The 25,146-nt window shown below is 38.6% G+C and overlaps 1 protein-coding gene across 2 annotated transcripts in view; it reads left to right on the top strand.

The window, feature by feature from the left end:
* Positions 1 to 25,146, top strand: part of trim44 (tripartite motif containing 44) — a 43,128-nt gene that overhangs the window by 8,367 nt on the left and 9,615 nt on the right. For both annotated transcript variants that reach the window (XM_085281760.1, XM_085281759.1), the window contains exons 4-5: positions 1,081 to 1,377; positions 6,746 to 6,768. In XM_085281760.1, the coding sequence (XP_085137886.1) occupies positions 1,081 to 1,377; positions 6,746 to 6,768 (320 nt within the window). The remainder of the gene's footprint in view (positions 1 to 1,080; positions 1,378 to 6,745; positions 6,769 to 25,146) is intronic.

Below are 25,146 nucleotides of genomic sequence, written 5' to 3'. Positions count from 1 at the left end.
TCGGAGAGAGTCATGTAGTCAATGCTGGTCCTTTCTCTCCAGTAGTCTACAATGGGGGGCTTTGATACAAGTAGGTCTTGACAATGAATGAAACTTTGTTACTAGTCTAACCCAGTTGTAGTTTTTTGTTCTTTATCTGAGAGAAATACATTCATGACATTGATTTTGGTGAAGATAAGAGAATGAGCAATGTGCATGTTTTTCTCTCCTCACACAAAGAAAGTAAATTAAAAGTGTTACTTCTTGCGCTTGGTTTAATGGGCAATTTGGAGAATCTGATTGCTTGTGCAGAAATGGCAAATACACGATAAAACTTTGGGCCCCAGGGGCCATGGCTCTGCCAACCTTAGTAAAGACTGATGATTCTTTGCTTCACTGGAGAGAGGGAGACTGAGGGGAAACAAGATTAAATAGATGGAAAGGAAGAGAGTGAAGTTCTGCTCAAGGGAAAACGGGAGACAGAGCAGCTGATGTTCATAGATTGAAGCAATTATATTCAGGAGCAGAGATCATGACAAGGGATTTTGGGTTATTTTACCTCATGACAGTATCTTCATTGGAGGTGGAGTTTTGTCTAGACAGAAGAACTGCAGGAACGAGTTTGTTTATTGAGGTGTTTTAACGTAATGAGTCATAGCTAAAGAGAGGCTCGTTGGGGAATGGGCAAAGGAATTAAAAAGGTATCTCAGTGAGCAGTTCTGCTGCCTTGAAAGCCAAACAGATGGCCTGCTGTGGTAGAAGGAGCCTCTGAGATCTCTATCTGCAGATGGGATGCATGGAGTTTGCCTTTGGGGAATCTAATATATGCTATCAATTAGTTAATGCATGACAGAGACCTGTAGGCTTGCTGGAATAATGTTCACATTTAAATGTATAAAGTCCCTATCTGACCCTCACATGCATTGCTTTTAATTGCTTTTCCCCCCGCATTCAGATTTTGAGTAGCTCATTGTGGTTTATTCTGGTTAATTTGTGGCGGCTGTATATCTCTGTTTTGTGGTGAGTTAAATTTGCCCTGTTTATTCGTTCTTTCTCATTGTTTCCTTCTTTGTCTCTTTGAACTCTTTCTACATATCTTAGATGTCTACTGAGGAACTTGAGGAGTATGTGAACAGTCAGTTTGAGGAGCTCCGCAAATTGGTGCTACTGGAAGAGAAGAGGACCCTTCACCTGGTAGACCTTAAAGAAGCATTCCTCACAGCATCTGCTGCTGAGAAAATCGCAGAGATCACTGTTGAGACTGAAAAGCTTCAGGAAGAAATGGCCAACATAACACACCAGCTATGCCTGCTGGAGCAGGCTGAGGCGCAGGCAATAGCTCCTGTAGTGGCAGTAGAGGCCCTTTTAGCAGGGCCTGGAGCAGCTCACAGAGTGCTGGTAAGAATAGCATTCATAACATTTTCTTTTTATGAGGGATGTTTACCTTCTTAAACCTTTTAAATGCAGTGGGGAATATAATTGTTTCCTCTAAGTTGGTGCCTTTTAAACAAAATCTGATTTTTGTTAATTAATTAATTTAATTATTTTTATAGCTATTTTCTTTATGTTCTTAGACTTTTACGCTACCTATTTGTTTGACCAGTTAAGCAGGAACTATAGTGTTGCAGAGACTATATAAAAGCAGTCATTCCTGTTTTACTATAATGAAATCTGCCTGTGGGACACATCCCATCTTGATGCATTGTAATCCAAAGTCACCAGACGAGTCCACACAGTCTCAGACACTAACATCTACCTAGAGCGTTAAACTTACCGTCAAAATGTATGTCGTGAATTGAAGCATGCCAGCAGGCTCGCAGCCACAGAAACTATACCGTACCCAGTACACTGGAGCCTTTCCACTTGCATATTTAAACAAGCTTGTTTACTAACTAGACCTAAAAATGTCATTAACATACCAGTCTTAGAACATTAACCAAGTGCTCAAGAAATTTAATGAAAAGACAGTGACTTACTTACATGTTTGATTGAACTTGGCACCCTAATTAGCAACATCACAGCACAAGGTCTGTTGAGAAGATTTTGAAAGAATGATTAACTCGTGTAACATGAGAACATGCTTGTAAAAGCAGTGCTATTGCTCTTATCTAAAAAAGGTTATAGGTAGTTTTAAGGTAGGATGAATAGAGAACAAGAACCGCAACACAGAACAGTTATCAGCGTTACATAAAGCTGTGTTTATTTGCTTGTGGTTAGGCCTGAAAATGGTCTTGCGCATGAGGTCTTTGTTTAAAGATGAATGCTGTCAGCCATGGGTGCTTGATTCCAGGTCGTCCACTTGAAAGGATTTTCTTCCAAGTACTTAAGAAACCTTCTGCAAACAGCAACATTTATAAGGAGAACAGGTGCCATCATACACAGCTTTGTTCCAAGTGAAAAGAGACACTGGATCTACAGTATTTATTCATTATACATTATACTTATATATATTGAAATTATGTTTTCAGAATGTTCTCTCCTCTGTTAATGTGATGCATGTAGATAGATGCAGATAAAGCCTAAGCTTTTGGCTGCAATGTAAGGCCAAATACCCTTTTGCTATAGTATTGGCAGTTATAAACACATTTAGTCTTTTTACATCTTGGCCCCTTGGTGAAAGTTTACACCTTGTGCCAAAGAACTGCACACACCTGCACATGTGTGCAACTACACTATATATTATAGAGGTTTGCATGTATGTGAACTCTTGCACAGTAAAGGGTTGCAACCCATCTCCTCACATGTGCATCAAACTCTGTGGCGCTTCACTGCGTGTCTCATTTGAAAATTGAAGAGAAGGCTTTTACTGCTCATGGCCCCAAATTAAAATATCGCATTGGTCCATTTGTCACTCTCTATATTGCAGTCACTGCAGTTAAGAGAGGAGGCTTGAGTGTTCTCTGGAGGTTCTGTGCACAACTAAGTAGGTTGTAGTAATAGCGGTAGCTGATGTGTAGATTGCTTTATGGCCCTAAATGAATGTCGATGGGTAAGCTGTTTGTTGTCATGTGTTAGTTATTAATGGAGTAACTAAAAAGCAGCATTATTCGTTCACTGGAGATTCGTGTCAGTACAGAAAGAGAAGTTAAGTAGCTGCTCACTTATTACGTATCTTGCTGTGTACTCAAGCGAATATACACTGACGCTATCACTCACTTGTTTATCTACAACATTTTGGTGTTCCCACAGCGCTTGTAACTGTTGCATGTTTCATGTAGTCCTCCTGCAGTGTGTTGGGTAACAACCTTTCATGTTGTCATGGATGAAACTAACATTTATGATGACTCCACCAATTATTGATAGCACTGGATGTTTAGGCAAATTTGGGATCAGTCTTTTTAAAGTTTTATCTAGGCTGGATGGGAGCCTTAGTACACAACCATTTAAGGTCCGTCTATGATGGCTGATAATAAATGGTATGTTGGTTGCTGGTCAGAATCTGGTTGGGTCACACTATGAATTTCATAGAATTTACCGAAAACCACACTTGTGTTTACTTGGTGCCTTAGGTAGTTTGTTAGATGTTGTGCTTTGGATCCATTATTTTCTTCCTTTTTTGGGACTAGTTTCCACACCATGATGCTGCAACCACAGTTTTCAATTGTGTGGATTATACTAATGAAGTGAGGCTCAGTGCCTGGTTTCATGTGGTTGGGAAATGTGGCCAAATGGTTCATTTCAGATGCTTTATAGCACTCCATCCCTCTATAAAAATCTTATTGGTGAAGGGCCGTGCTACTGATTGTGCTTCTGTAAGGATTTCCCGTGATGAATTAACAATATATTTCCATAGCCTTCCTTTGGTTTGACATTGTGGAGAATTACATCCAGACTTATATGGAAGAAAATGTGTTGAATCCATTTTAACAAGATTTGGAAAATTAGAAAGGGGTCTGAAAAGTTTTCACATGCTGTATGCGGTCCCTGTTTGCTTTTTTGGATTACTGTTTATTTCTCTTCTTGTAAAGCTCAATCTAATCCTGCTAGCCCGGGAGCTACAGTTCACCCTCCAGCCCTTTTGGAATTGGTGCTCTGAGTTAAACTTTTTACAAGAAAAGAAGGATTTACTTTTTCAGACAATTGCTGCTTTGTATGCATATCAAGGCCAAATACTGTGGCCATGTAACTGCAAGTCTGTGAGATATATAAGCTAGGATGTAAAATATATCTTGCACTTATCCTTTTAACATTCTTTGGATGAAAATTAAACAATTGGAAGGAGTTAGACAAAAATATTAAAAGTTACAGTCTGTTTGTTATCACATTGCTCAATTTCCATCTTTTCATTAAAAAGTGGCTGTAGGTACTCATTTATATCATCATTAAATTTGTGTTTACTTAAACAATTACTGATGATAGAGTAATTAAAAAAACACACATGCCCCTGGGCAGGAGTCTTACAGCTAAAAGGGCGATATGTGTCAGCTAAAATATCCATACAGATACACAGAGAGCACAGCAAACACTGTAACTGAACATGCACACTAAAACGACAGGACTGTAGAAGATGGTACACAACAGGTGCATGACTGTAGACTAAACACGGTTAATACTGTGTAGACAGAGTTTATGTGAAATGCTTAGCGTATAAGTACTGAATTGGATTTCGAAGTTCTCAGAAATATATCTTCGAAAAACAGACACAGAGCCTCACTAAGCTATAAAGAAGATGCAGCATGAACAGAAAGCTAAGAAGCCTCATTATTCAGGCAATCTGAGTCAGAACAAGTGACCTAACCCTCACTTAGTTCTGACCCAAGTCTGCTTTGTTCGGTTTTTATATTTTATACATGTTAGCAGGATTTTGGTTTAAACCATTTGAAAATGATAAGAAATAATATTTTAACAATAAGTTTTCTTTTTTTCACTTCATTTTTTCTATATCTATTATATATGACTGTACAAATGGGGTGTCAAATGAAATTTTTTTTTTTTTTTGCTTCAGATCATTTTTTACACTTTTCAGTTGATGCTTAAAGCTTCAAATACAATTAAGTTGTTATTTGAAAAACAGGTCATTCTTTTAGGATATTTTCGTTTTAAATTCTCTGACTGTGGTTTCTTTCCAGCTTTGAGAGACCAGTTTTTATGTGTGCACATAATAACTAAGTTGCCCCAGGCCATGTGAATAATGTAGGAAATGTTGAATCTGGGCTCATTCAGACCTTGAGGGATATTTTTGTTTCTATTGAAAAGGTAACCATAGTCCTATAGCTGAGATCTTCTTTCAAACTGCACATTTCTTTTAATTTTGTTCCATTAAAAACTCTTAATTGGACAAAATAAAAATGATGAACACAGCAGTGTAACACAAGCCTTGTTTGTACTCATAAACTGATCTAGTCAAAACAAAGAAATGCATTATGTGTTATTAATAGACAGTTGGCCTGCAATGAAAAAAAGACTTGCATGATAAGGTGAAATGTGAAACGGACATGAATATGATATATTTTACCTTTAACAGCCAGTATGCATAACCCTATTAGGCCTTTTTAAATAAAACTTCCATTTCATAAAAAAATGAAATGGAAGTTTCTATTAAAATGCGATTTACCTCATTAAAAAGCCATATTTGCTTTAACGGCACAGACAAAACAAGCTTACCAGTGATTCATAAGCATCTGCCATCTACAGAGGCAATTTATCATTTTGTATATCACCGCAGTAGATTTTAAATCAGACAACCAAGATTCGATTAAATTGCAACATTTCAACTTTAATTTCAAGGATTGATACAAAAAACAAGTTTTGTATTAGCTGTTTAGGAATTACAGCCATTTTTATACACAGTCCCTTATTTTCAGAGGCTAGAAATTAATTGACTTGCAGTCAGTTCCAGGCTTGTTCCCTCAGTATTGCATGACAAATTAAGGGGATAAAAGATCTAGAGTTGATTCCAAGTTCTGAAGTTGCAGCTGTTTACTGGAGCTTTCCATATGAGGTCCGAAGAGATATTGATCATTCGGCTGAAAAATCTAAATAAACCTGTCAGAGAGAAAGCAAAACCTTTAGGAGTGGCCAAGTCAGCGATCTGGTGCGTTATTAAACAAAAGGAATATTGGCCAGTTAAGCAACACCAAAATGCATGAAACATCACAGAGGACAACAAAAATGGTTTTGGTGGGGGGGGGGGGGGGGGGTTATAAAACATCTAGCCAAGTCAAGAACATTTCAAGGAGGTAGGAGTGTCATTGTTTAAGTCTATACCTTCATCAATGTATAAACAGGAGTGTTCAATATAAGCACATGTATAAACATGTTAAATTCTGACTGTAAAGATTTCATGTCTACAGTCCAGCAGTAATTTAAATGTGACAGATTTGCTTCAGGAAATAATGAATTTGCATCTTCTAGGATTGGATGAGATTTCATTTACTTTGTTGTTATTCACATAAAAAAGGGATTTTTCTTGCAATGATGATATGAGTGTTCCACGCCGGCAGTGTGACATTGAGAAATCTTTTAAGCTCCAATCAAAATTAAATAGAACGGCCTGCACATGACTAATGTTTGCAGCTTTGTTCCAGTTTGTTCCTTTAAAAGCTCATGAATATACATGAGCACAAGTGCAAAATGAAACTAAAAATTAATGGGTCAGATTTTAAGCCACACCATCTGTGGACTGCACTGATTTAAATTGAGTTATTTTTTTGTTACTCAAAATGCATGCAAAAAGATGTCAAATGTTTTGTTTTTAAATATGTTTTTCTTTCTCCCTGTCTCACTCTTTTCTTTCTCCCCCTTTCCCTCCATTTATTATTTTCAGCACAACATTGAGGCCAGGCCAAGGTAAGACTGCCCGTATGATTCATGTTCAGCTTTTTATAGCAGAATAGTTTAACTGTGACTGAAGACCCCTCTGTACCTCCTCCTTCTCCAACATCATCCACTATGACTCTAACTAGCATTCATCTCACATACAGTCACACACCTTACAACTTTTTTTTTTCTTTTTTTTTTTACCTTCCCTCTAACAACCTGTCATTTCCTCCCTCAAACATCACCCAAACTCATACACATCAAGCCATTCCATGCCTCCAAACCTATTCAGTCACATGCAAGTCACATCTGTGCCCCAGCAAGGCAATTAGTAGTCCTCTTCTGAGTGTCCCCCTGGAATCAGAAGAGGTGACAGTCTGCCTGGTCCAATAAAAGTGCTCAGAACAGCTGCTGGCAAGATGCGTGTGTGCATGTGTGTGTGCATATGTGCATGCATTCCCTCATCTGAGCCATTTCAAAAAGCCCAGAAGTGTCTTTAAAAAAACAAACAAACACACAATCTTTAACATGGTTCCTAACTAATGTCTGGATCCATAGTTAATCCTTGAATACAATATTATCAGTGATAATTTTAGGGCGTATCGGCTTGCATGCATTTCTGACAGGATTGCTGCATCATCAGCAGGATCAAGTCTCACTATCTTATACATCATTGTATTTACATCTCTAATGTCTCAAAGCGGGTAAGGTGTGCCTACAGACGTGTAGAAGGGAGATTTCTTTCTCAGCTACTATGTGTCAATTTGCGTGGTGGTTTGTCTATACTTTCTCTTTCACCATTCTGTCTGTGTGTGTCAGACAATCTGAAATGGATAGTGTCACACTTATTGATCTGTTGACATGAAAACCTCTCCACCTTCTTCCACCAGAACAGGAGCACTCCTAACACCATCTGTTGTCTCTGCCTTCCTGCTTAGCTGTCTCTGTGGGCTTTCATCTCAAAAGCACTCTTCCCCTCTACAGACACAGACAGATACACAAATACACACAATACACAGATTCAGACAGTTACAGCAAATGCCAGTTGATCTGTCTTTAAAGAAAAATAATTTCTGTATTTATTTAACATAAAGGCTGAATATAAATATAGAAATAGTCATGTGTCGTATAATACACTTTTGATGGACAATATCCTTGTTTCCAGCAAATAGAACTTTAATTTTTAATTAAACTTTGTACCGCTGACATTTGTGCTTCCTGATTGTGGGAAATGTACTTTATTTTCTCCCTGGAGTGTAATGTTCTTTTTAATAAGAAATGAACACATTGGCCAGGGCTGGTGCATGGTGCCAACATGCAGTGTGTTATTGATTGGTCAGCCGCTATTATGACCCTGAAGTTCTAGACCAGATGGCGGCAAGCTTGGACTCGAGGGTGAAATGAAGCTAATAGTTTGCCTTTGGTCAAGGTTAACCTCTACATCTCTGTGCGCGCGCGCACACACACACACACACACACACACCCTGATATAATTACTCCGACATATTACACTAAAACGCAGTGTGTGCAGAATTTATCATGGCTGGTGAAAAATGGCACCAAGTTGGAGAGAAATGAAAGGAAAAAAACAGAAAAGTGTGTTTGAAAGAGCTTGATGTAGGACTGTGTTTGTTTGTTTTGGGGTGTTTTGGGGTGTTTTTTTTGGGGGGGGGGGCTTACTCATCTTACAACTTGAAGGTGAAGCAAACAAAAAGGTAAGCAGGAAAAAGAGATGAAGTGGAATAGGTGTAGGGAGGAAATAAAGAGAAAGAGAAAATAGATTTTAGAGGATCAAGCATGGAAAGGATGTTTAGGGTTATGTGCAATGGGATCCAGACAGCAAATTGATTATGGAGCAGAAACACTAATCCGCTGTCTGAGCCCCATATCGCTGCCGTAGACAGAGCATTCCCGTAGGACCACAATCCTGCACCCACACACATCTTTCCTGGTCTTGCTCATCAATACAAACCCCTGCCTCTCCCCAAGCCGCTTAACATAGGTACTCCATGCCTGCCAAGATTTGTCCTCCTCTGAATATAAATCTTGCTTCGCTCCCTCCTCCTTCTCCCAACCATTTCTCTGCTGGCTCTAATATGATGCATTGCAAATTTCACTCTTATTCCTTAGCTTTAGTCTGAGCGCCTCCATTCCAGCCCTTGTTCCTGACTTTTAAGTTTTTACATATGTTTGTATATGTGTTTGTCTGGTGTGGATTTAAAGGATACAAAGCTTTTTGAGTGTAATGTTTGTATGAATTCAGATTTGCGAATGGGAACATTATTTGTTGTCATTTATCTAATTTATCTCTTAGACTCTCTTCATGAATAATTTTGGTGGTTTTATATGCTGCATGTGCTCATAGATAAATGCTTAAAGGTGGAAATATCTCATGCTTGCAGCCTTTGACATTTAATGTATCTGTTTTATAAATTTAATTTTACAAGTATTTATTAAATTAAAGCTAATAGGCATTTACCTCCCTTTCATAGCTTATCTATGTACAAACTGGAAGAAAAAGTTTGCAAACCCTGGACAATTAGCAGAATTTCTGCATTGATTACTTCTGCAAAGAACCGTATCTTTTCAGCAGTCGTTTGTCTTGCCTGTTGCAGATTTTCATGAAAAGTGGGAGAGCATAGGGAAAGTGAAAGTATATTCACTTGTGCTGTCTGCATTTCCACCATTCTTGCAACACAAAATGGTTGAAGCAGAATGAATGCACAAAATTACAGTGTTTTCGATTTTGTAGAGATTACTGTAGGTGCTTTTTGTCGTTACCCTTGCCTACCCCATTTCTTTCATGAGAGCTGCAGCTGTTCTGTATTTCCATCATTTGTTGATTTTGTTTCTCTGTGGATTGATAAAAATCCATGTCTTACAGGGTGTTTTGTGGTGGTTTTTTTTCTGTAATGCTTCGTCTATATTACTGCAATTGAGGTTCAAAACAACTAGTCATTTTTAGAGAGTAGTCTTTACCAGTAGCCAGTTTTTCTATTACTTCATTTGTAGGTAGTGCATCTCTACAGTCCACTCTCTCCCAGCTCAGCAAGTAGCTGTTGAAGAAGCTATTAGCACTGAACTTTTTCCAGCTTGCACTGGACTGAGTCCAATAAAGACATGAAAAGTATAGTGGTGTGTTATTAGTTTAGTCAGTTTCTTAGTGTTCAGTTTTGAGTTCCATTTATGATTAATCAGTGAAGATTCCAAAGAGTTCAGAAACTTTCTTGCAACTATGTCTACTTGCCAGTGATCATAGACGTGTGTTGCATGCTGTCTGAACACACAAACACGCATCCACAGTCAAGGAAAAGATGGGGAGAAATGGATTTACTAGTAGATTTTCGGTTCCTGAAAGGCACTTTTAAGTTGTCTCCTGAGGTATTGCTTAAGAGAGAAATGGAAGAAAATAAAATAAGACATTGACAGAAAAAGATTTTACACTAAGGAATTCTACGCATTTGCATTTGCCTTTCTGTTAGACTTTTTGGAGGCCTATTTTTAGCAAACGCGTAAACAGATTTAACTGCCTTTTGGCTTGTAGGACTGAATGTGTTTTTGAGTGAGTGGGTTTTTGGAGCTCTGCTTGCCAAAAAGAAGTTAGTGGGGCACCGTTCATGGGATTATTTCATTCTGCTCTGTCACATTATCAAGCCTCTAAGCAAGGGCAGAAGTCAGCCTTAATATGACTGTCGCCTGCACATACTTGTGATAGATTTGGCTGATGGATGTTTGCCCTGTTTGGCTTTAGTTTTAACTTAGTTGTGTCAGAGATGTGAATATCTAATGAACACACCTCTATACTTAACTTGCTAAAATAGGTTCGGGATAGTAACTGGTCCCAACACTAGGCCTAATGCCTATATTTACTCTGTCAGGTGTGTTTTTGCTACATTTCTTTAATAAAAAACTTACCCAAGCATTTCTGTAAAATTCTACTTCACACTTTCTAGTGTGACAGTTGTAACTCCAAGTATTTTTGAAAGCTGGCCCATCTTTAAGTTAGGTCCTTTCAGAGAAGGCAGGTTTCTGTTTTCTTTGCTTCCCACAGTGAGCTGTACCTCTGATTTAGCCTGTCATCCTGGCCATATACTACAGTACAAATACAGAATATGAGATGGCTTTAAGAGAGGTATTTTGGGAAAAATCATGCATCAGTGTTGACTTACAATTGTGTCTATATAATAGGTTTAAAAGCTTTTCAAGCCACAAAAAGAATTGTACCCTATTCAAACAAATACATTGAAATCATATCTTAATAACAAAAGTGTTTTAAGTGTGAACTTTAAACATTTGAACTTTGTATTATTACAATGGATATTAATGAACCAGTGGAAATAACCAACGCTTAAAATCATCTATGTGTTAATGTGTCACTTAATCAAATGTAATTAAATTCTGTGTCTATATTATGTGTGAAAATATCATTCCTACTAAACATGTACTTAGATCTTTGGTAATAAGAATTTTGTTATGTATAGAGGTATATTTAAGACTTTGAAACAAAAGTAATTAATACATAAAGTTGCATTTGCATGGGAAGAAAGTCAGAACCAAGGATAAAGGGCACTGAAAAGCAGCAGAATCCATCAATAATGGACAAAAAGAAGAAATACACACAAATAAGGAAATAGGATTAGGACACTGGAGGCTATAGTTGTCTTTAACTACATCATATTGCTCTGTCATAGCTGCTGATAATTGGGTTTGTTTCTCAGGTCAGTATAGGCAAAGAAAAAATTTTTTTTTAAAACTGATCAAGGCCTGTGAGCTTATGATTCTCATGGTGCAATTACACAAAAAAGGTAAAACTAGCAGGAGAGCACAGCACTTCTAATTCCAGTGTAAAATTCCCCCCATTCGTTGCCTTAATCAGTCACGTCTCTCTGTATCTCAGAAGTCCCTTTGCTTTGCCTTGCTTCACTTACTTTTTTAATGCATTTCGCATAACACACACAGCTGAAAGTAAAGATTCTCTCTCTGGTTCCTTCAGTAATCTTTTTGCTTTTGTCTTACATAAACACAACCATCGCACTGAATAGCTACCATGAATTTACTCTAATGTATCAGTAATGTACTTTCCAATGTTCCATTCTTTATTTAGTCATTTCTGTACATTTTATTTGTTTTGTAATTTTAGATAGTCTCTGTTTATAATAACATCACACTAGATATAAATGAGCTCAGAAAAATATATGAGAACTTAAAAGATTTAAATGGCCAGAGCACGGTGGGGATTATTTTTTTATTTTTTTTACTGGTGTGTGGGACTCTTATGGGGGCCATTATCCTCATTGTGTCGTCGGTGTCTCACAGCGATTTTGGCAGCACATTGTTTGTTGCACCGGTCAGTCATGGACCTCTCGGTTTTTGTAACCTGGCACGTTGCACCACAGCCGTCACAGCTGGACTGAAAATACGAGCATACGATCGTGTTGATTTTTACAACCATTATACTTATATTCCAGTACAGAAGCTGAGAGACATACAAATATACAGAGGGAGATGTTGCAAAACAGGAAACTGTTGTTTAGGAGAATACTGCGGCAGCGTCTTGCTCCTTAATGGTAGATATAAATAGACTGTGAGATGAGGGTGTGTCTGTGACTGAAGTGACCATTCTCTACTGCAACATTCAGATGTAGGGTCAGAATTTGCCATCATAATAATAATAATAATAATAATAATAATAATAATAATAATAGTGATGATGACTGTATTTATATTCCACTTTTGAAAACAAAGCACAAAAACAATACAAATTGCTTTGCAGTTCAAATAAAGTCAATATTAAGTGTACTTATTAAAGCAGACAGACACAGAATCAGCCATACCGACAGACATGCATGCATGGTTGTAAACTCTGGCCAAAAATAAAAAGGAAGAAGTTAAGAAAACGTTAACCTAAAAATTATTGGTCTTTTTGATTTCATTTGGAAAGATAATTTGCAAAGTCATTTATTTTTTAAGAATATATTAGTTAACTAATCGAAAACTGTCAAGAGAGATACAAGATCATTTTTCCTTGGATTTCTGTACAATTTGATTTCTTTGCATTAAAGGTAGTTGCCCCCTGGTGGCTATTAAAAAGAATTCAAGTTTATTGCAAGTTTACTGTTGCTGGGTTAGCTTTAAGCCCAGGAGCTTTTTTATATATATACAGTCTATAGGAATGACGAGGCACAGCAGTAAACATAACTGTATACAGTAAACACAGTATGTCTGTTATTTGATTTGGCAGAAATCTGTCCAGTTTCCTGGTATTTTGGACAGTTTCATGAGCAAAAATTTATATTTTGTTCGACAAAGGAAACACTAAAATACTAAAAGAGACATGTGGTCACCATTTTCAGAGTTTATTTCTATTCTTCTCCTTATTATTATCATTGTTGTTGTTGTGGATTTGTATTATTTTCCTGTTTTATACTCCTTTTTTCTGTGTTTGAGTGTTCTTAAAACACTACATCATCTGTCATTGCACGGTGACTTATCAGGCCCATGGCAGTCAAGTCAAATATCAAAAGAAGGATTTTCTGTTGGAAAATACTTTCAGCGCTGTCATGTCTGTTTTCGCAAAAATACATTCCTACCTGTCTGGACTATTTCGCTTTTTTGACAGGTGGTGTGCAGTCATGATTCTTGCGACTCTAACAGATGATTCAATTAGACAGTTTGTGTTTGCTGACAGAAGTGTGAGAGAGATGGGGGGGGAGAAATCACACTGCCTCACTATGTGAAGGCTGCAGACCACCCAAAATCATGGCATGCATTCACATGAACACACAAATCAAGAAAAGAGGTTGATGTGGAAGCAAAGCGGGTACTTTGGGACACAGCTTATCTGTCTGGGCTGCTTGCCCTTCGCTGGGTCAAATAGATGAGTTGAGTGAAGCAAGAAGGTGTCAGGGGAGCATGGCCGGAGGACACAGGACAGAACCCAGAGATGAAGGCACGGGGAGAGAGAGAGAGAGCTGCATTTCCTCTAATGAAAAATTTACATTGCTTTCTATAAAAGGAGCGCCTACTGGTTTTATGCCATGTGTGTTTGTGTGCGCATATCAACATGCCCTCATTTAATAATTAAAAATGTTTTAGCTAGATGCATCTGTATCTGTTTTTTTCTGCATGTGTGGTTGTGTGTGTGTGTGTGTGTGTGTGTGTGTGTGTGAGGGGTAAGGCTCTGCTCTTTTTTTTTTTATGGTTTCACCAGATCCCTTCTCCCTCTTGCTCTTTCTCTGCATCTGCCTTGCTTTCTCTCTGCCTTCTTGTCCTCTTTCAGTCTGTCTTTAGGCCATCACCATTCCACAGGGGTGGATCTGAGGCCCCCAATGAATGCAAAGCACACACAAACCTTCCTGACAAATGGATAGACATGCATTTAGATGATAAGAGACTATAAGCATGCATAATTCATGCCACAGGCACAATTTTCCTCCAATTTTTAAGATGTCATTCATTTGTGTTTGAGTGTGTGGGCACATGAATACTGTCAGCATAGCATGACTCACATCCAACAGTTTTTGGGAAGCAAAGGGAGAGAGGTGTATGTGTGCATGTGTGTACATCTGTTACAGGTTAGTCTGTTATGGGAGCTAATGACTCTTTGTTTTTCCTGAATCATTTTTCTTTTATATAAAATTAGTTGATATACCTAGAGGAAAAACACCTCTGATGATGCCCATGTAGTTTGCTTTTGCCTGTGGACACACATTACAATATGGTGGTTCCGGATCAAGTAGGGAAATAGAAACTGTCTAATTGAATCATCTGTTAGAGTCGCAAGAATCATGACTGTACACCACCTGTCAAAAAAGCGAAATAGTCCAGACAGGTAGGAATGTATTTTTGCGAAAACAGACATGACAGCGCTGAAAGTATTTTCCAACAGAAAATCCTTCTTTTGATATTTGACTTGACTGCCATGGGCCTGATAAGTCACCAGATAAGTCTGATCTTACCTCAGGAATTTCACCACAACTCTAGGGCACTTCTGCTGGATATTTGTAGTTTTTCACTGCCTATAGCCCTGTAAGGACCAGAAGCACAGCGTGTTTAGGGGTACTTCTAGTATTGATCTGCTGTGTAGATATACACGAGTGCTCTACAGAGCGCTCTGGGCTCACAGACAACACACAGAGAGCAAAGAGTCTGCATTAAGTGCTTAGGATTTGTCCAGGGTTAATGTCGGATTATTGCTCTGTTTGTGTTGATACTAAGCCTGAAGTGTCCATGAATAAAATATTCTTAATCCATGTATGTAAAATACATCCATCTTCCACTCTCCCCTTTGTTCTGTGTGTGCCAAGGTGTGTTTGTAATCTGATATTGTTCTGACTGCTCTGTGTGCATCTGCTTTTCTTAAAAGATCCTCATCAGCATACTGGTTTGAGAAAAGGAACGGTTGTCAGTTTTGATTTGCTAACATTGGGTAACTGTAAGAAAGAGATATTTAGCAATTTAAGGAGCACCACTGAACTGTTTAAATATTCATATCTGTTAAACTTTGCCTTGAAGTATAAAAGATTGGATTTAACAGAAAGAAATGGTGTGGGAACCTTTGCAATTTTTCTAAAATAATAAAAGTTTTTTGTTTAAAAAAGGCTAGTGTTGTTCTGCAGAGCATCTTTATGAAATTTGAAAGTTAACATCAGTCTAATATGTCTAATAGAAAAACACGTGCATTGACCTAAGCCAATTGTAAAATACGGTTTGTATTGGTACATTGTGCAAATGAAATTTAGCTGTGGTAGTGTGTAACCAGGCAGAGATGAGATGAGCAGAAGGTGAAGTCTGTAGAGATCTATTTCCACTCTATCAGGGAAGATGTGGAGCGACTACTGAAGAGGAAAAAGGAAAAAGAGGGCGTTGAAAACGGCAGAATTACTGTAAGACTACTGAGCAGGTTGGTTCTAGAGAAGGAAAAGGTGGGAAAAATGAAAGAAAGCATGGCAAATCATATTTCAGAAGGCTCTGTTGCACAAGTCTGCAACAGTAGGTTAGTTCAGTAAACTTCACTGACCTTCGTAGCACAAAGCATTTTTATCTCTTCCAGTGGACCATATTTTGTCGTATCTGCTTCACCAACTACCCTTCCTGATAACCTTGCACTACCTACTGTAGCTCTGTACTGAAGATCAAAATGAGTCACTTACACTAAGGAACCACTTTCAGTTTCTTCAGGTCTCACCTTCCTTTACAGTTGCTGTGGCTGTAAATTGAGCCAGGACATGTCATCTTTATGTCACGTCATAAAGTGTGTTGATGTGTTATTATGTACTTCATTATTTAGGAGTAATGGTAAAATGGTAAATGGCCTGTATTTGTATAGCGCTTTTCTAGTCCCTAAGGACCCCAAAGCGATTTACACAACCTGTCATCCACCCATTCACACACACATTCACACACTGGTGAGTACAGAACAGTGTTTCTATATGCTGCTTTCCCCTTTTTCATAGCCTGCTCCCTCCCACCGCATCCTCTCATTAAATTACTCGTCGAGACATCTAGCTATTTTGTCTGATAATCACATTGTCATAGATGCCACACAAACTCGGGGAAAGACCATGAGGAATTGGTATCAGAAATATTTTTTTAAAAAAAGAAAGAAATCCAATTGTGTTAATGGCAGCTTACTTTCTCCCATGAAACTAGATACTTGAGTGATTGTCTGTCTATTCTGCAGAGTGTGAATCTTGGTGTGTATCTCTGCATGCATGTAATTATTTGAATAGGAGAAAGCAAAAACAACAAAGAAGTAATGAAGGTGATTAACGATGAACATCTGCATATTCTCCTTGTTCGTCCATAACATGCCGCAGTGGTATAGAAATAACCTTCTGTTTTGGATTTTGTTGTTGTTGAGGAATATTTTATTGTCTGGTAGATGTTATAGGGGTTTTTTTTTTAAGCTCATGCTTTACAGTACAGTGGTCCCTCGCTATAGCGCGGTTCACTTTTTGCGGCCTCACTGTTTCGCAGATTTAATTATTTTTTTGTGCCATTTTGCATGCTGTTTTTTTTAGTTTGTTTGTTTTTTAACAGCGCATCGTGTTCTGCATCCTGATTGGCTGTAGACCATTGTCTGTCAATCTCGTGCCGTGTCTCCTGTCCAATACAGAATGCGTAAAGCTTTTTAAATTTACAAGTGTGAGAAAGGTGTATAAAGTGTGTAGTGAGGGGTTTTACAGCTTTAAAACATCTATAATAATTGTAAAAAAAAAAATGAAGTTGGCTACTTTGCGGATTTCACCTATCGCTTGTTACTTTTGGAACATAACTCCCGCAATAAATGAGAGACCAGTGTAGAACGTAATAATAAAACAAATAATAAAGAACCTAGAACCTAGAAGGCAAACTTGAAAGGGATTTTAAATTTTCAACTAGCAAAAAAACGGAAACGCATTAGGTACACCGACCGCCGGTTAAACCATAGGTCATAACCACATGCACATTTGAAACCCTACATTGTAACCTACACCATAACATGATGTGCAGTAGGTCTGGGCTATATCATACCGTTCACGGTAATACTGGTGTAATTTTGGGCAACGATAGGAAAATGACATATCGCGATAGAATATGGGTAAAACGCGCATGCGCAGTGCCTATGTTTACATACGCACATGGCGGCGATGCAGAATGAGAAGAGCGAAAGCGGATCGTTAAATGAAACGGATGAACCAGAATTGGTTTGTAAAAATGCTGCAACTTCAGTGGTGTGGAACTGGTTTAGCTTTCCTCCGTCAGATACACAACAAAGCACTATTTTTGGTAGAGCATGCTAGCGGGCCGTTGTTATTACCATGTTGTTTGTAAAATACGGCACACTTAAAATCAATCCTTTAATTTTTCTGAAAATCGACAGTGCCCCTTATAATCCCGTGTGCCTTATGTATGAATTCTGGTTGTGTTTACTGACCTCGAAACAATTTTATGTTGTACACGGCGCTCGAAAATCTGTCAAATGTTTTAGTGCGACTTTGCTGAGCTACAAAGCCGCACCGCTTGATGGATTGTCGGAGCATTACGGCTATATCGTAGGCAGGCGCCTCGCGGAGTGATACGTACTGTGCTTCAACATATTACCGTATTGTGTGTGTAAAACCTCTTTTTAAGTTTTGTGGATATTATACATGGTTATGCTGAGGATATGTCGGCCAATTTCAGCTGGAAATGCCTTTTGGTTAAACTGTCAGCAAGGAATTTGCATTTCCACTGTTATATTTTTATATAACTTTAATGCACATAAAAAACAGCTGCTTGTTTAAGTGAAAATACATTGATGGGGGGATGTAAAGTATTTTATCTAGTGTCAATTATATCGTCAGTTATATCATTATCGCAAATTTTCAAATGTATATCGTGATAAATATTTTTGGTCATATCGCCCTGCTCTAATGTGCAGCTCACTAGAAATGTAAATACATGTCACATTTATACAGCGCACATCAACTGTGATAGCCTCAATATAAGGACTCACAGATGTTGCCAAATTCCTGGAAGGACATTAATGAAATTACCAGAATAGAGTGAGAGAAAGTACAAAGAAGTACCTATAAAGAAAAAAAGGAGCACAACAAAGGGTGGGGATTGAGGAAGGAGCAAAGTCCCACCATTTTATGTGTTTTATGTCTGAGACACAGTAATTAACAGATAATGCACCACACATGCTGGCAACAGCATCAGCCACTTGCACAAGTTACTGTATGTCATAGGCTCCTGGAGATTCACTACACAAGTCTAAATCAATACTAAGGCTTAGGTATAACCTAAACACTAAGTGCGCTTGTGTGAACGTCCCAATTTTCACTGCAGTGTATTTAATAAACATGTCACACGATGCGCGATTACCTCATTAATTAGCATTTGCCATATGGGAACAGTAAATGGCATTACTTTACTGTGGACAACATAAAAGTTATTGGAATCACTAAAATCATTATGTTTATTTCTGTAGTGACTGGGAATTTTACAAAGGGGGGAAAAAAGTAGTCCCAGCTGATGGGCAGACGATTGGCTACACATTAATATCACCCCAACTGGTCACAGCAGATGGCCCCGCCCCTCCCTGAGCCTGGAGGTTTCTTCCTGTTAAAAGGGAGTTTTTCCTTCCTACTGTCGCCAAAGCGCTTGCTCAAATGATTGTTGGGTTTTTCTCTTTATGTATTATTACCTTACAATATAAAAATTATTGTAAGGTAGAATACAAAAATACAAAATTCAGTACATCCAGGCTTTCTTTGCATTAGCTGGCTTGACAAAATGTAAAACTCCAGCTTCAGCTGCGAGTCCCGCCTACTACAACCACAGATGTTATCAGATAATGATGATAAAATAGGGATTAAAAATCACTACAAATCATGAAACATAAAAATAAATACAATAATGCAAGATTGTTACAAGTAAGCACAAAGAGTGTTAAAATAAACATTTTAATTCAAGTTAATTATTTTAACAATGCAAGCGCTGTGGGTACTGATGAGTATTTCTAACGTGAAGCTCAGAAACTTTAAAATCAATCCCTTTACTAGAGCCATCTCTGTGTCTCTTCCACAACACAACTTTGTTCTATTTTCCTCCACTCACCCCCCAACCAGTCAGGGCAGGGCCACCCCTTCCTGAGCCTGGTTCTGCTGCAGGTTTCTTCGTGTTAAAAGGGAGTTTTGGGGTTTTTTTTCCTTTCCACTGTTGCCAAAGCGGTTGCTCATAGAGGGTCATCTGATTGTTGTTCTTTTTTTCTGTTTTCTTTGTATTTATTGTAGGGGCTTCACCTTACAATATAAAAGGCAACTGTTGTTGTCTTGTGCTATATGTGCTATATAAATAAAATGGAATTAAATCAAAGGTGGCTCTCCCATACTCTTATAAAAGAGATGTGAAAATCACTTTAGTTTGTTGGAAAATGACAGTGAAATTGATTGTATTGATTGAACAGATATTCTTGGTGTGAATTCTGTTCTGCAATTCCAGCAGTGCAAAAGTGGCTTAACGGCAGATTAGAATCAATTATAACAACATTTATGTATTTTCTGCATCACCAAACACGAACATTCCCATGACAGTGCGATGCACAGTTTGCACTGTGGTTTTAGGTAGTCATTGCTTAACAACTTAGACATATAAAATCTGTTCCCCAGCAGAGAATCTATAACACACTTTAAACATTTATTGATCCATCTATGCTGTAAATAAAAGAATCAGTAAAAGCTGTCACTCCCAGTCAATTTTAAATCAAAACTCTGAACACATAACCCGAACAGGTTATGTGTTCAGTATAAGTTACTGCAGTGATTTAGCCAGGTAAAAAGAGAGCCACTTTTGTGACACAGAAATCTCAGAAAACTTTAAGATCGACACGGCTCACTAAGCCATTAATCTCACTTTATAGTATACCCCTCTGGACTATAAGGGTTTTGGAAATGTCAGTGAGACTGAGAAATTGACCAGCCAGATAATAATTAGTGGATTGGGCATGTAGCATATTCAGTCTAGTAGTGCTTGGGAGTTTTGTTTGCTCAAGAAAATAAAATGATTTGGCCTTGGGAAGGCAGAAATGACATACTGTACAGGAAATGGATTAGGCAATTAGAGTTCCTCTTCTCCTGTCTTGTTCTTGTCAAAAAACTTTTCCCATTTACAAATAGGAAAAATAGGCTCTTTGTAATCTATTTTCTTATTCTCTCATGCACACACACACACACACACACACACACACACACACACACACACACACACACACACACACACACACACACACACACAGTCCCTGTTTGAGGGTTCTGTCCACAAGGCAGATTGTCATATTGGATCTGATAAGACTTGGCCATGCACCCTTTTGTGCATGCAGTGCTCATGCACACACAGTAAAATCTCTCAAAAGGTGTCACACTCTGTATAAACATTCATTATTCATTCTAGAAGCCACACAAACAACACTCAGACACACACACACTCACATGGATGAGGTAATTAGGGAAGAGACGAAAAGAATGAGGAAACCATCTCTTCACTCTTCACTCTTTCACGCACAGAAGCCTTCCTCGTGCTGTCTGACCCATGTCCACTTTAATCAGAAACACATGTACACATGCGTATCACATCGCGTTACTCTTCGGGTGAAATTACAGGTCTGATTTCAGCTTGGTGAAGATGTAGCAGGGCAACAGCAGCAGGCTCAGCCAAGGGGCTATGAATCAGTGGCTTATCAAACGCTGGCTCTAGGTATGAACTGTCATCGCAGAAAGTGCAGTAACCCATACTCTCACACTTCTGGAAAACATCTCCCTTCCACATTTGGACATAGGAAACAATGTCACATCACACACAAGGCACTGTGCCTCTTCCAGTCCCCACTTTACCCCTCTGATCAGTTATTCTGGCAGTGAGAGGAAGTAGGAGTGTGCGACAGTTGGCATGTTTAATTCAGCAGCCTCACGACAAGCCCTGTCACCATGTAGATTTATAGTATTGGGTAGAGAGGAATGAGGAGATGCTTTGGATTTAACTACCTCAGGATTCTAATGGGAGATTTAGCATGCACTTTACAAAATCACCTTAATCCAGCATTATTCTCTGAGGGGAGGGATGTGAACGAAAAATTAATAGCTTTTTCTGAAGTCAGCCCCATTTGCCCATCCTCATTTCCCCTTCAAACGATTTGTTCATAACTGCTTTTTTGTAGGTAATTAACACGCAGGGTTTTTTTTTATGAATGTTGTTTATCATATAGAGAGTTGTGCATGTAAAGCAGACATTAACATTTTTATTCACCTGTGATTACAGATAAAGGTCTAGCTTTCAAAAACAAATAAATAAATAAAGTTAAATAAAAAAGGAAATTGCTTCCCGTTTGCTGATGATGAAGTATGCAATAACAGCATGTGACCTTCAAAAGGCAGAATTTTATGACTGATGTTTTACAGGATGCATTAGTACACATAAAGTTTTTATAAGTCAGGGGACACTGGGGAGACTTTAAGCCCCAACACTTTGTATTTCACCGTGTGGAATTTCTGCATCTAACCGTGTTGCAGGAGTAAAAACAAAAGAATTGTGTCCAGGCTAGTCTTAATTTGTTAAGCACCATCTTTAAAGCTCGATGTTAATCTTAGGCATCGTTGCACCAGGTTTGCATTTGAAATTTGAGCTTTAAAGTCAGTTATGTGGTAGAGATCACAACTGTTAATCTTTTTGTTTGTTGCAAGCGAAAGATCTTCTTGCTGCACTCTGAGGAAGTCCTTTAATTCCACAGTGTGTTTAACATTCAGTGGAGGAAAAAAAAAGCGGGGAGGGCCGCATGAGGCATATGAGACTTTTATCTGGCAAGATGAGTGTTGTGACAGTCTGAAGCCCAGGTTTTCTGGGCTGTCTGTCTGGGTGTCCTTCACAGTGAGGGCTTGGATGCAGGGGAGGGGGAGTTTTGAAGCGACAGAAGGCTCTGCCTAATAGCCAGTCTGTTCTCCAACTCTGGCCATGTATCTCGGTCTCATAGACACACAATTTTTTTTTTTCTCCATTGCTTTTTCTGTCCATTTGTGTCCATGACATCATTTCGTATATGAAGGAAGAGATTGCAGCCACTATGATTGCTGCAAATCTAGTGTAAAGAGGATTTAATTTTCAAAATCTCTCCAGATTCCAGGATAGCTCATTGGGGCACCTGAGCTCTCCACTTATTAAGGAGGCGTCAACATTCTGCTGTTAAAGAATGGGGTTGTTTAAAAAGAGGCAACAGAGGGCAGCCGTGCCAGCCTGCCAAATGTGTGGGTGCTGCTTTGACTAGTCAGTCTTCATAATGGCTGTCTGCCTCTGGGACAGAGCCAGCTCACTGGTCATATAACAGACTGTATAAATGAGGCAACCAAGACCTCCCTTCAGAAACCCTGGCTCAATCTTACTGTAGTTCCTTTGCAGTCAGGAACACAGGGTGGAATCTGACATAGGATATAATAAAGGACAGAGATTGGACCAGGAAACATAACAGCTATGCTGGAGTCAGAAGCACTAGGGAGAAGAAATGCAAGAAGTTTTAAGTAAAAAGGAGAGTATGTATATTGTAACCTGTCACTATTCATTACCTGTAAGGTGATGCTGCCTTCTTGAGAAACAGATAAAAGCTTATCTCTTCAGTGTGTTTTTCTCTCCTATTTTCACTCTTGTGAGCTTTAGATTCAAACTTCAAAGGTACTACTGGAATTTCGATTTAAACCAAAGTCTGCATTTAAAATTTGCATACATGTTGATTCCAGAAGTTGCACAACTGTTAGGCTCGCCCATCAGTTAGTCCAGAGCCATGCTGCCAGTGCAGTGGTGCTCTTGCAGGATTGTTTCTTTCACAGTGAAGCAGAAAACAGCAGTGTTTGCATTTTATCACAAGACTGTAGGTTAGATCACAGTGAGCAATTTATGATAAGTACCCTTACAGTTTAGAAATGGAACCTAGTTTTTTGGTGTTATAAAAATGAATACCGGCATATTTGTAATAATGTAGAAGTGTAGAAAATGGCAAAGTATAATGTCCTCAAGATCAACCCACATCCAGTACAGTTGTCCTCGTATACCGCTCCCTTTGTTAGACATTGGAGAACCATTACGGTGATTCTGTTATCTACTTTTGCGCTCCTCTAAGGGATCTTTTTAATGCCATTCATTGCCATTTAATTTGTGACCAAGGGTATAATGGTTGTAGAAAATTGAAAGGAAAAAGCAGGGAGCGATGGATGAGGCATACAAGCCTATAGGGGTGTGCTATTCAAGGTAATTGTTGACAGATTAAAAACCCCATGGTGTAGAAGAGCTTTTAAGAAAGTATCCCTTGTCTGCACACAGCTATTTACCTAGCAAGTGACAAGATGCTTCTCTTCTTGTTGAAGCAGTTTTAATTCCCCATTAACACTAATCAACAGTTTTATGTTTGTGGGCTACGGGATTGGATTGCTGCAGTTCTCCTCGATTAATTTCTCAATTGCCCCCGTGGCCACAGAAATTTCAAACTTACAAAGTGAGCCAATGTAAGATAGAGGCTCTACAGTGGTTTAATGCTCTTATCTGAATGGCTCTGCATTAATTCCTCTGTATGATTAACAGCAGGTAGCTGTGTCGAAATTATCAAGAATTTAGTTTATGGGATAATGGTGTTCATCCAACTTCTTATACGTGCTGCAGCACAGACAGACCTGTGTGATTGTTCTGATTGGCTAGGCGTCAGCACACCATTTTATTCTGCTTCACCCACCTTTTCTGTCTCGCTTCGTGCACTCTCTACACAGGAGAAAGCATCCTTGGCAACACATGCATCATGCGGTCGGTTGCTTGCACGCACTCCTTGGTTGGAGTAGTAAGCAGCACACTTCCTGATGTATATTTAAAAAAATAATCGCATGCATGAACATGAGTTTGAACGGGTTCTACTTAAGGCGATACATCTGGTGGATGATGAGATGGATTTTATCCTCGCTGCTCCCGTTTTGTTCTGATGAATAAGCTGTGGTGCTCACAGAGGGTCATTTTAAACAGCCCCTAGCTCCCTGTCCCCTGTACCATGATTCATTGCCTGTTATTGTGCCTTGTCTCTTGACTTCCTTTGCGAACTGATTAAGTCTTTGGAGCAGCATGAAGACACCACAGGGTGCTGCAATGTTTATTGGGGACAGACAGTCCCAGCGAACAGTATGAATAGACCAGTGACTCTGAAAGAGGCAGACTGTCATTGTTTATAGCAATTAGTCAGTCTTTTCACAGTTTGCATCATATTAGTCGGTTTTCTCTTTGGTCTACAAGTTTGTTTCACTCTCTTCCAGTGATCACCAGAGTTTAAATATGAATATTTAAAGACTTTTATCTCAAAATAAAATTTAATTAGAAAAAGGTTTGTGTGCTTAATTCATAACTGATTGGATAGAAAATTATGAATCCATTTCTTGGATTGGAGCCGTTTAAAAATTAAATAATTGTATAACAGTATTTTCTTACAGTTTTGCAGTCTGCTGCAGTCTAAATATTGTGATGGTACCAGTTATATTTCCTGGGGTAAAGAATCTTTTCAGCTCAATAAATCACGATGTAAACAAAGCCGAAATTTCTACAAGCATTGTTCGACAAGGGTTAGTGCACACATGCAGGCGGGGTCGCTATGTACGGATTTGTCATTAAACTGCCCGGGGAGTTTTAACAGCCTTGTAGATGATCTCCCATCTCAAGGAGGAATAACAGTGTTGTGGTTATTTTATTTGTGTCAAGGCAAGACTCTAACATCATGAATTTTTTTGTAGAGTATCATAATGTGTTACTGATTTCGATATGGCTACTAATGTTTTTCTCTGGGAACCCGTCTCGTTGTTGTTGTGCTTAAATCCTCAGTGAATTAGGAAATATAAAGCAAAATGGAATATTTTATGCCAAAATAAATGA

This window comes from Mchenga conophoros, linkage group LG7 (assembly GCF_057382185.1).
Source record: "Mchenga conophoros isolate Kocher_MC1m ecotype Shallow Benthic linkage group LG7, M_conophoros_male_GT1.1, whole genome shotgun sequence".
NCBI classification, from domain to species: Eukaryota; Metazoa; Chordata; class Actinopteri; order Cichliformes; family Cichlidae; genus Mchenga; species Mchenga conophoros.
This window is presented reverse-complemented; position numbering and strand designations above follow the sequence as displayed.